The sequence below is a fragment of the Pelmatolapia mariae genome, linkage group LG17, assembly GCF_036321145.2.
Source record: "Pelmatolapia mariae isolate MD_Pm_ZW linkage group LG17, Pm_UMD_F_2, whole genome shotgun sequence".
NCBI classification, from domain to species: Eukaryota; Metazoa; Chordata; class Actinopteri; order Cichliformes; family Cichlidae; genus Pelmatolapia; species Pelmatolapia mariae.
In genome coordinates, this window is record NC_086242.1 from 10,943,059 (window position 1) to 10,955,000 (window position 11,942).

The following is an 11,942-nucleotide window of genomic DNA, read 5'->3' on the forward strand; positions in this document are numbered from 1 at the left end:
TCACATCCTTACTGAGAATACAGGAGATTATAAAGACTGTTGTGTGTGAGCACTAGGGCAAACTCATGCTTTTCTTTTAATCGTTACTGTATTTATTCAACAAGAGAGCTTGGAATATAATATATGTGGGGTACCTCCCCAGCATTGTTAATGTTTTCCACTTTGTCCTAGACAAACACAGTCTTTGCCCCATATTTAGTTTGTTGGGATCTGGTCACCAAAACTGCCAGGCTGTCGTATTGGAACCCCTGAGTGGTATAGATTTCAGAGTGAAACTGGGAACATTGCATGACCATATTTGTCTGCAGTTTACTTGCTTAGGTATTTAACTAATATCAAACGAGCTGTGAAGCAAGAGGCTGAAAGCAGCAATTTTAGAACTTTTAATTGACAATTCGCTAGGGAGAAAAAAATAAATAAAAATAATGCTAATATTGCATTGGTGGTCAGGAGGATGAATTAATCTTCCCTAAGCCTGCCATGTGTCTACTGGTGGTATTTGAAACTGGTTCTTTTACACATCAAATTAAATATATTTTATTAGTATGAAGATGCAATGATTAGCAGTGTCACTTTAAAAGGAAGAAGCTTCCTCTTTTGTGCCTCCTGGTCCACTGGGGCCTTTCTATATAATATTTTTATGTTTTCCATTTGCCATTCTGGATGCTCTGCAATCCCGCCACAGTACTCAGACGTGCATGCTTAACTGGGGATTTTAAGTTGGGTGTGAGTGTAGATTTTCTTTGTTTTCTGTCTATCTGTGCTAGACCTGTGATGAATTGAAAGGATTTTATGCGTTCAAACCAAAGAACTTCAAAGTATGAATGAGTACAAAGCTTTGACTATCACTAAAATTCCAGTCAGAGTCATTTCTTTTACATATATTAAAAAAAAAAAAAAAGAAATCTCAGGTTGTCAGTAGACAGAACTGAAGGATTGAATCCACTCACCAATAAAGTCATAATTTTGATAACTGTTATCCATTTACCTTTATGTGGCCAAAATAAATTACTCAAATTTTTGTTTTAAGCAGATAAACAACAAAAGCCAAATTTATAATTTTATTTACACAGTACAAATTAGGGCCATAGATGTGGCAATGTCAACCCGTGGAGAGTACAAACAAAATCAGGACAGCTAAATAATTAACTCTCAGAAACTTAATAAGTTTAACTTATATGTGTGCTTTGAGAGACAATTGAAAATGAGTGTAGAAAAGGCTACACAGACACTCAGAGCCAAAAATGCATTTAAGTGCTCAGCAAAAAGTGCAAAATATAAAACATACAGCCAAATATATACAAAAATATTATATGCAGCTAGTTTTATAGTGCTAATTGACACTGAGATTACATTTTTATTATTGTGACATTTTATTTTTAGTGACTGAGCTATAATAGCGAGCATTGCTATAAAAGTTACATTTTAAATGAAGAAAAAAAGGCTTAAGAAGAGCGTTCATGAACCATATTTTTTAAAAAAAAACTATAAATATTTCTTAATCGCAAAAACATTTGTATATTTTTTCAAAAATGTAAATCCTTGGTGCCAAATACATTGCAAATGCATGTACGCATTGTTTTAATGTGAAAAGCTAGATATTTCCTTTTTAGAGTGTGACGATCTTCAGCTCATTTATCATTTCAGCATTTACAGCCCATTAGCCAGACATACATAATTAGTTACAGTATGTACAGACAGACAAAAGACAAAAAAAGGCAGACAGATATGTAAAAATAATAGTCACAGAAACATACATTTATAGGATGGAAATAAAAAGTGAAAACATAGTTCCCGTAGACGCTGACAACTCCATTCTATTTTACTTTATTGCATATTAATTTTACACAGATAATTATCCATTGAGTCCAATTGTGCCTACTTTACCTTATCCAGTGTCAACTTGTCCGTTATTAACGTGACTCATTAGCAACACAACAGTGTCTCCCTGTATCCCCCTACTGCAGCCCTCTTCTCACTGGCTATTCTGCATTTATAAAAGTCTGCAGATAATGCATTAGATGTGTTTACTGGATGTATCCAACGCATATATAATATGCATGTGTGTGGATAAATACACAGCTCATTGGGATATGGGAATTGAATAATGCATGTTTTTCTCTTTTCACTTTTTCATGTTGTACCGTGTGAATCCTTAATTCTTATTCATTAACACCCATCACAGCTAGCCGTCACCCTTCAGTCCCTTTTCGTTCAGAGATACAATGTGGAGCACAAGAAAATAACAAATGAAAAAAGTATCCATGGCAACAACAGTACAGCAAGTTCTCTTTTTTGCAGCTTTTAGTTCAAATGTAATTCTCTGAAGTTAAACAGCAAATGCTCATAACATCCAAGGTCCTTAAAGAGAGATTGCGTCTGTCGCCTTTGTGAGCAAAATGTGCAGAATCTGCTCAGTAGTTTAAAAAAAATCCACTCAAGGATTTCAGTTTTTGTCATCTTCTCCTTTATATGACGAAGCATAAAAGAGCGAAGTTATCCGTCATCAGGAAACAACAGCAGCAAAAAGGAGACACATGAAGAAAACAGAGGTTGACGGAGATATAAAAGAGGCTCCTCCACAGTCATCGGCGTTCTCCTGCAGAGACAAAGCAGAAAATTATTTCACCTGGCGAGTCTTCAATTTGCTACCAAGCATTAATGAAAATGTGATGTATTCAAACAGAAAATCATTTTAGGCCACAGAAGCAGTTGAGTAAGACAAGAGAAGAATGCTGGTTTTATGCATGCATGTTAAAACACATGTACAACCCCTTTTTCAAAAACACGAAGATGCTCTGAAAAGGTAAATTAAAACTAGTACAAAGACAAAATATTGAATATTGAATGAAATAAAGTAATGTGCAAAAGTCTTGAGTCAGGAAAATGGGAAGGCCTTTGCTTATCACCACTTAAAAAATTACAACAATGTCTGCCTCCTTGGAAACAAAATATAAAGAAATGAGTGATGGCTCAAAATATGTTTTATTTATTCAATTATTTTATTATTTTTTAACATAATATATGCTCATTTAGAATTTGATGCCAGTAACGTGTTTCAAAAAGGTCAAGCCAGACAACAAAAATACTAGAAAAGTTTTGTAAGATCTCACAACTAATGAGGTCAATTAGTAACATGGATAGGTGTAAAAAGAGCATCCTAGAGACTTTTTCATCAGTAAAGATAGGGAGGATTGAACAGTCTGGGTGATTAACTTAAGAGCAATGTTTCATAATGTAAAGTTGCAGAGAACTGTTTTTTTCATATAAAGTAACATATCTTTAAATAGATTCTGAAAAACTAGACAAAGCAGAAAACCAACACTGAATACTCTGCATTGAAAACACAGATTATGTAGTCAAAATTGCTGCATGGAAGTGGGAACCCTTCTGAAAACCTTCATCAGAGAACACACTTTGTAGCTGCATTTACAAATAAAAAAAAACAGTAGTTTGCCCACAGTGAGAATCTGTCACCAAATAAAAGCATTTGGTGCACTGTAAAAGAAAAAGATAACAAAAGAGGCTCCAAGCTGCAGAGCAGCTGAAACCCTACATCAACCAAAAATGGGAATTAATTTCTCTTTCAAAAGTGCAGCAACTGATTGTTTGTCTAGTTTTTTTTTGCAGGCATCAACAAAAGAAGGAAAAACTGCTCAGCTTTGACATTTGAGAAGTTTTTATAGTACTTATTATTGTAATATTTACACTTTGACAGGGTTGTATGAATATACGTGTTTTTTGATGTGTCATGGTGTGGTAAAATGCTGACCTGTGCGTGATAAGAGTGGCAAGACTCGGGGCGTCTGCGAACCTTTTGAGACTTCATCCTGTCACACTTAACTGACGAGTTATGTACAGCGGGGTCAAGGAGCAGCAACAAAAACATAGTATGGTTTTCCTGCACGCTCATTCAAGTATTACCACTAAAGACATGCAATAAAAACATTTCAAAGATATGACATGGCAGGCTCACACCTGGAATCTAACTTAACAGTATGGTTGGTTGAGTCAGTTAAAGAAACACAATGATTTAGCCCAGCATGTTTAATTAATACACACATTAGAATAAAGAGTCTGTACTGTAGGTGGGAAGTTTATCTTCTCTTTGATATCCTTTTTGTTGAGTGTGCTGCTAAAATGCTACTGATGCTATTGATTAGAGTATGAAATAAAAAAGCTCTTAACTCTTCAAATTGTGCCCAGATTGACTCAGTGTATAGGCAGAGTGATGCTGCAGTTAGGTTAAAACAACAAACTTTATGTGAACATGATTCACGTGATCCATGAATATAAACATCACAGGATATATCTGACTTCCTCTGGGTCCAGGGTGATGGGTGGGTACTGTTTGGAGCAGTCACAGTCTGCTTGCACCACCAGCATCAACAGGTTGCTCTCTGGTATCTGCTGCACTACAAACATCCTGACATAAACAAAAAGGAAAAGTGTGAAATAGACAAAAACACAGAAAGACAACCTTCTATGTAATATAATGACACAAGCCAGGCAGTGCAGGATGGATAAAATAACATAATTATGATAATTATTCACACATGATTATAATGTCATTATATAAACAGCATTACTCAAAAACTATCATGGAGAGTGTGGACCACGTGTAGCTGTGCTGTGTTATACCACCATTAGCCTCATGAGGGTGATCACACTCAGCCTATGTTGACAACCCAGTGATGCTTTCCTCTTTTTACTCTACCCCCCACCCCCCGACCCACCTCCTAGTGCTTTTCCATCTTTGTTTCTGTCACTCACCCCTCCCAAGTCCCTGTATTTTTTTCATTCACCTCTCCTAATACTTTCACTGCTTTCCAACGAGTCACTCTCCCTTCTCCGCTTCTCAGTCTTTCCATAACCCCACACACCATGATCTAAATCAGTTCCATTCTACTTATTTCCCTCATTCTGCCACTCTCGTATTAATACAAACTGCTCTCAGTATGCAAAGCAGAGCAAAGCCGTAGAAAATGGATTCTGGAGGAACAATTTAATATGACTGGTGTAGGGCTTAGAGAGGACTACACTGCTATTTCTGTGTGCATAAGTGTGCGTGAGCGTGCGCTTACTTCTGGCATCGTCCGCACTTAATAATGCTGTTGGTCTCTTTGACTGACGGCTCATAAACAAAGCTGGGGTACTCGGTGTCACACGGCTGCAGGATGTCCCCTTTTTTCTTATGAACTGAGGCTAATAGAGAGATAGACAGGGGTCATGTTTCGAGATGAGAATTATAACAGAGCTTGTGTGTTAAAGTGTATGCGTGACATTTTACTGGTGACTGACAGGCTGAGAGTCTGTGACAGGAAATCGAAGGTCTAACGTCTCAATTCTTCACACATCAGCCTTTTATTGCTGCTTCTTCCGTGAGCCAAATAAACCCTAGCTTGCTGCGTATGATAGGACTAAAACCAGAGAGAGCCATAATGGCTTGTCAAAATGTCTTATCTTGTTCTGAGCCATGTTTTTGTTTGACTTCTTTAGAATTGCATTAACTTCAGTACAAATTTATGCCTGACTCTTGTTTTGAAGGACTTACCAGATGTGTCTGCTCCCACTGAAACCCACTTATGTAAAAGACACAGTAAATACTTTTCTTGGTCTGAAGTATAATATAAAAAAATACAGCACACCTAAAAGAATGCTTGGCTGTATCAAAGGATGATGATAATAAGGACAATTTGATTGACAGGTTTAGTGATGATGAATGATATTTTTTTAAGAATTGGTTTATAAACCAAGTGTTACAGTCATCCAGAGCTGCTCTGAGGGTTGTGTTAATTTACAAAATAGAGATGACACACACGAGATACAAAGAAAGAGGGCTCAGCCTTAATTAGCCAAATTTATTCCGAATGTGAGCTCACCGTCAGCAAAATGCTCCGTGTGCCAGAAGCCACAGATATTGAACTCCAGGAGAAATCTTACAAAAGAGAGAGAAAAGAGGAGCGTGGACAGGGAAAGGAAGTCAGTTAGGTGGCTATCATTATAGACTAAAGCAGACTGGAAGCATATTGCATGCAGCCTTCCAAAACTGGGCCAGGACCCAAAGTTGTGTCATGGGAATAATAAAATGGGTCCTCAAGTTATTCAACAGAAATTGGTAGCTTTGGTGGTTGTTTTTTCCCCTCCTAACTGGATAAACAGCCTGCTCTTTTATTGAGGCTGTTAGATTTATCAAGTGACTTTATCCCTACCAAGTAAACATAGAAAAAATACTGAGGCTGACTTTCTTAACAGAAAATTGCTAAAATGTTACTTCAGTTAGATTTAATAACTACAGTTGTGTATTGCTTTTTTATAATGTTGTGTGTAAAAACATTAGCTAAAAACAATCAGATTTTTCCCATCTGTTGATGGAGGATAATCGGTTAACACTTTCTCTGATTTCTGGACAGCAATCCAGGCAGATGAGAGCTTATGTTAATCATTTTTAATTTGGAATTTAATTGTTTCTCTATCATATATATTTATTTATTGTGCATCCATCTGTGTTTTAAATACTGTCCGGTTTTAAGCTGCAAACTACTGCACAGAATTTAGTTATTTGACAATAAAGAATCTTTGAATAGCTCTTCAGGTAAGTTTTTTTTTTAATTTATGGGTTAACTTTGCTAGCAACATTTTAAATTTAAAATTTGGCAAAACTGGTGATGTTAATAAGTAACATGAGTGCACAAAATAGTGTACCTTTGTAGAGTATATACTACATAGTATAGGATATCGACATTGTAGCAAAAACTGCATAGCCAATCCAGGTTGCCCCTAGCAACACTTACAGTAGGAAGTTGGAGAGGAACCACTTGAGGGCTGAAGCCAAACCGTAGAACGGCTGAAGAGATAGATGGACAAATTATATTTAACGGAGAGCTGATTTGGGGAATATTTCTGTATAGGGAGAGACTTCACTGTACATACACTGAGAAGTGGACGTGCGCTGCTGACAGAGTGCGAGTTCATCTTACACATGGCCTGGTAGTCGAACAAGGATACCCTAAGGAAACATGAGCACACACACAAGCACACAGTGTTGCTCTTCTGGCAGTATCGACCCACATTGATTCCCTGACCCCCCTCCAGACTACCATACATGTTTGGCTGAGCTTAACCTTTACAGAATCCCTGAAAGCTATTGTAACTTGATCCCAACGCTAGAATTACTTTTCAGACAACCAATTTTTTTTGTTGTTTTTTTGTATGCAGTTGTCAAACACAAGAACACATAAATACAGAAAATCACAGAGTGTAAATATGCTCACATTGCTACTAAAGATCATCCATGCTCAAAACTAGTTATGTAATATCCTGTGTCAAATGAAGCATGACGAAATCTTTTAGCTGTTTAAAAATAGCACATCACTCAGGAGATTTCAAACATAAAAGATGGGCAAAAACTATGCGTGAAGAAAAAAAAAATCCCAAGCCCTCAAACTCAAAGGGGAGCAAAAAGGAAAGGCACGGACAGCTTAATCACAAACACCGAGTCAGACGGGCGCATACAGAGAGCATAGGAGAGAGACTGTACCATTACACTGCATGCATACTAATACACTGTTTAGGTATCTAAGAACCAAAAAACAAAAGGAAAACATTTGCAAACTGCCACCCTGATTAAGATAATTACACAATTACAATTAAAACCTGATAGCAAAACAGCATGGGGCTGACACAATTGCAATTACGAGCCAGTTATTTGTTCAGAGACACAAGACCCATGAAGTGGCACTTCACACTGAGTGAGAAAACCGCAGGTTCTCTCAGGATGGCCGTTCAACCAGTCAATCAGGCAAGGAATGACAACCAGGCATTACCTTTTGAACATGCCCATCCTGATCAATGTGGTCATCACTGAGCCATCAATCTCGCCAAAGAACCTTCCCGCCTATCAAGAAAGAGAGAAGAAAGAAGTCTAAAAGAATCAGTGTGGTAGAACATAAAAAACTCAAGTCCCAATAATCTGATAGAGGAAATATAAGTTCACTTCTGTGATCTCCTGTCCACTTTCACCTCTGTGCGAACTGCATGGTCGAGCATTTAGTCACAATAAACTCCCAGTTACGAAAACCTTAGGCTGCTGTGTACAATGCAAAATGCAAAGACTGGCAATCTCTAATTGACTGAAAAAGACCAGCTGCTAAACTATTATCCTTGTTGAAAGCTATGCAGTGAACCTGAATTTGATCATAGCATTTTTCTAACATAACTATGTTTTCAATGGACATAAGCTCTGGACTGCAGACAGGCCATTATACCCATAATAAGTGCTTAAGTCTATATATATCATTTAGTGTTAATGGTGCTTTCACAGATGTGCAAGTTACCCATGTCTTGTGTAATAATACTCCTGATATAAACATAGAGGCTAGCTTTTAAATTGTGTGCTGATAACAACTGAGATCGTCCCTGTTTTACTTAGTCCAAAAGATATATTGATCATGATTTCCAAGAGTTGTTAGACTACAGAGGCCTGGGGATTTGAGAGTCCTGCGCAGCATCTTAGCTGTTCCTAGGACTACGCTTTTTGACAGAGATCTTGGATGTTGTTCCTGAGATCTGCTGGAGCCACTTGCCTATCTTGGGAATCCCTGCACCTAGTGCATTTGTGGATGCAGTGATGGACTACATTCACTTCTTCTATAGAATAATTGGTTTTAAATGCTCGTTAGATGAAAAAAGGCATTAAAGATCACAATGTTGTGTTTTTATGTGTTTTGAAATTGTACATAATTGTCTGCTGAGAAATGTTCCTTGCACCTCTGAATTGGTATACTACATTACAGTACAGCATTACCTCTGACTCAGTTCACTGATTACAGTTATTATTGATAGTCACTGTGGGAAAAGGTTGATATTTGAAAATGTAAATATGTAAAAGTAAAAAAGAGGTACACTGCCCCAGGATGTCACTGCTCTTTGGTTAAAAAAAAAATTAAATATTTTTCTCTGTTGGGCTGGTTAATAGTGGTTAACAGGATGAGAAGACAGTTAAAAAACACATTAACCGTTTTCACCTTTTTTTTTTCTTTTAAGGTAATAAATATTAAAGAGTGGAAGGGCTCTCAAACAATCAAGTCAAAGACTAAGGAGCACTCCAGCCATATTCTGTGAGTGCATGTGTGAGAACTCACGTCATTGCGCTGTTCAGAAATGAAGACAAAGCCATTATTGTCAATCACATAGCACGCGATATCCTGGTAAGAGACAGAGGAACCAATTACTTATGTAAGGAAACATCTGTGTCAAACATCACGAACACAGATAACACAGACACCTAAATAATTTATACCACGTATTCATGAAGTGTTCACCTTTGTAGTTTCGTATAGTAGCAAAAGATAATAAATCTTATATATTTATAATAACAATAATAATGATAACACACTTTATGGCAGTGTCATTCAAAAGCAAGATATACTCACTAAGCTGTCACAGCGAAGAGGACAAATCCCCTCCACATTTGAGCACTGGCAGTAAAGAAATCAAGACAAGAAAATGTGTGATTATTTCACCATAATCCAATGTTAGAGATATTTTTTTTCTTTAATCAAATCGACATCTGAGCTTAGATTAGGGCATGTTTGTGTGAGTGACACATGCTCTGTCTGTGTTTGGCTGTGGGGGTGTTAGGCTTGAGAGTGCGACAGTGTCGACAAGTGCATGTGTATGTGAAAAAAAAAGTGTCTGTGTTGGTGTGAAATTGTTCATTTCTGTGAGATATGGGCTGTCTACCTGTGATGGGATCTGAGTGGCTTGTTAGCAAGTTTGTGCATGTGTAATGTTAGCATGTCTCTGACTGTGTGGATGTGAATGTGTAATCTGTTTTAACTGAGGTGTGAAGCTGATTTCACAGAGCTTAGCAGGTGCTGAGGATGTTAAATTTGGTTCAGTAGGAAAAAAAAAGTGTGCGATGCTTTGAAAAATGAGGAAAGGAGAAATTATTCATACTTACATCTGTGTCATTTGGCTGGGAAGACACAACGATGGCAACAAAGAGAGTGGAAAGAAATGACAAGCATTACATTACATAGCAAGTGGGCTGATTGACTACTTCTGCTGCTGTGAGCTTGCTAACAGCAGCGGAAATAGTCTAGAGATGGAAAAAAAAAAGACTACAGATTCTTTTCTTGAACACACATTTCAAATGCCTTTTTAATGAGTTTTCGAGCAGGCTCGTAAAACTTCAGCAATTTTGGAAAATAGTGTACAATTAGATGCTTTCTCATAAAAAAAAAATCAGCTTGTGCTAGAAGACAAAATCAAAAGGGATCTGTATCACTGCAATCAGACTATTTGTCATAATACAAAAGTTTTTAACCATAAGCAAAGTCTGAAACTTTCCTTCTGTTCTTTCGTCTGTGGACTGATGATGAACACCAACAGTTTTCCTGATGATCTTATGTTGTCTGCAGTATATGTGGCTCGGCGTCTATGGACAATGTGTCTTTGGATTCATGGTCAGGCTAAACAGAGCATGTCGAAGTGTGAATGAGACCATCTATCATCCTTTTCAATCCCATTACAGCAAAGTGTCAGTCTTTTTCTCTGCTTCCCATCGTCGCCTCCTGAAATAAACTACAATTTGGTGGACTGACAGAAGTGACAATGCTTCCCCCCCACACACTACGGGTAAATGGCACAGCTTGATGAGGAGCAGCACTTACGAGAAAAGGAACTGTCTCTTTCTGCTAACTGAAGCAGATCATGAAAATATACAACCTTGCTAATGAGTCCCAGGAATCACGCTAATCAATGTAGATATGAAGCAAAACTGATCAAAACCACCATACAAATGTGGTGACAGTAGAAGAAAAAGACAGTGAAATCAATAGGAGTTATCTTCTTTGCAGCTTTAATTTGCTTGGCAAATTAAGTGGAAAACCGCCCATTAGTTTAACATGATTTGTGAGCATGACAGATGTGCGCTTTCAGAAGGCATCCAAGGTGGAAAAGCTTAATCTATAGGGAAGCATTAAATATGTTTATTACATTACATTCATCTGTGAGTGAAACTTCTAACATGCTTTTGAGACTCTTATTTTATCAGGATCTACAACTTTGCTAAAATAAAACAAAACAAAAATAAAAATAAATCAATAATTGTTAATAATGCGTTGATCTTCTCTTTTTATTTTTCTAATTGCTTACAGTTCATGTATCATATCTTATCTTCATCAGTCACTTTATTAGGCACACCTCTTCAGCTGCTTGTTAACACAGTTGTCAGTCAATCAATGTCAGGAACTCAATTCATTTAGGCATTTACATATGGTGAAAAAGAGTTGCTGAAGTTTAAAATGAGCATCAGAATAGTGAAGAAATGTAATTTAAATGACTTTGCATGTGGCATGGTGGATGGTGCCAAACAGGCTGGTCTGAGTATTTCAGAAAATGCTGATGTACTCGGATTTCCCCACACAACCAACTCCAGGGCTGTCATGGTCCTAGGTCAGGGGTGGGCAATCTCAGTCCACGAGGGCCGGTGTCCCTGCAGGTTTTAGATCTCACCTTGGGTCAACACATCTGAACCACATGATTAGTTCGTTACCAGGCCTCTGGAGAACTTCAGGACATGTTGAGGAGCTAATTTAGCCATTTAAATCAGCTGTGTTGGTTCGAGGACACATCTAAAACCTGCAGGGACACCAGCCCTCGTGGACTGAGATTGCCCCCCCCGTCCTAGGTCATTTGACCCAGTGTTTCCAGTTTTCCTGTGTTTTTTGTCATTTTCTATTATGATCGATGTATAAGTTCTCTTTACTAGTCTTAAGTTTATTTCCAGAGTGCCTGGTTATCCTGTTTTGAGTTTCTTATGGTCCCTGTTTAGTTCCTTGATTATTTAGTAATTTGTGTCGTTGCCCTGTGTGTATGTGTTTGTGTTTGTATGAGTTCTTGTGCCTTGTTTCCCCTCCTTGTTTTATTCCATCATG

At 37.6% G+C, this 11,942-nt stretch overlaps 1 protein-coding gene across 1 annotated transcript in view; it reads right to left on the minus strand.

The window, feature by feature from the left end:
• Positions 1 to 1,037: 1,037 nt before the first annotated feature.
• cacna2d4a (calcium channel, voltage-dependent, alpha 2/delta subunit 4a) overlaps positions 1,038 to 11,942 on the minus strand; it is a 101,905-nt gene continuing 91,000 nt past the window's right edge. Inside the window, exons 30-40 of the mRNA XM_063501250.1 lie at positions 9,965 to 9,979; positions 9,435 to 9,479; positions 9,144 to 9,206; positions 7,827 to 7,897; positions 6,934 to 7,009; positions 6,795 to 6,847; positions 5,883 to 5,938; positions 5,085 to 5,205; positions 4,311 to 4,426; positions 3,773 to 3,855; positions 1,038 to 2,599 (exon numbers count right to left, since the gene is read on the minus strand). Of these exons, the coding sequence (XP_063357320.1) occupies positions 2,507 to 2,599; positions 3,773 to 3,855; positions 4,311 to 4,426; positions 5,085 to 5,205; positions 5,883 to 5,938; positions 6,795 to 6,847; positions 6,934 to 7,009; positions 7,827 to 7,897; positions 9,144 to 9,206; positions 9,435 to 9,479; positions 9,965 to 9,979 (792 nt within the window). The 3' untranslated portion in view covers positions 1,038 to 2,506. The remainder of the gene's footprint in view (positions 2,600 to 3,772; positions 3,856 to 4,310; positions 4,427 to 5,084; positions 5,206 to 5,882; positions 5,939 to 6,794; positions 6,848 to 6,933; positions 7,010 to 7,826; positions 7,898 to 9,143; positions 9,207 to 9,434; positions 9,480 to 9,964; positions 9,980 to 11,942) is intronic.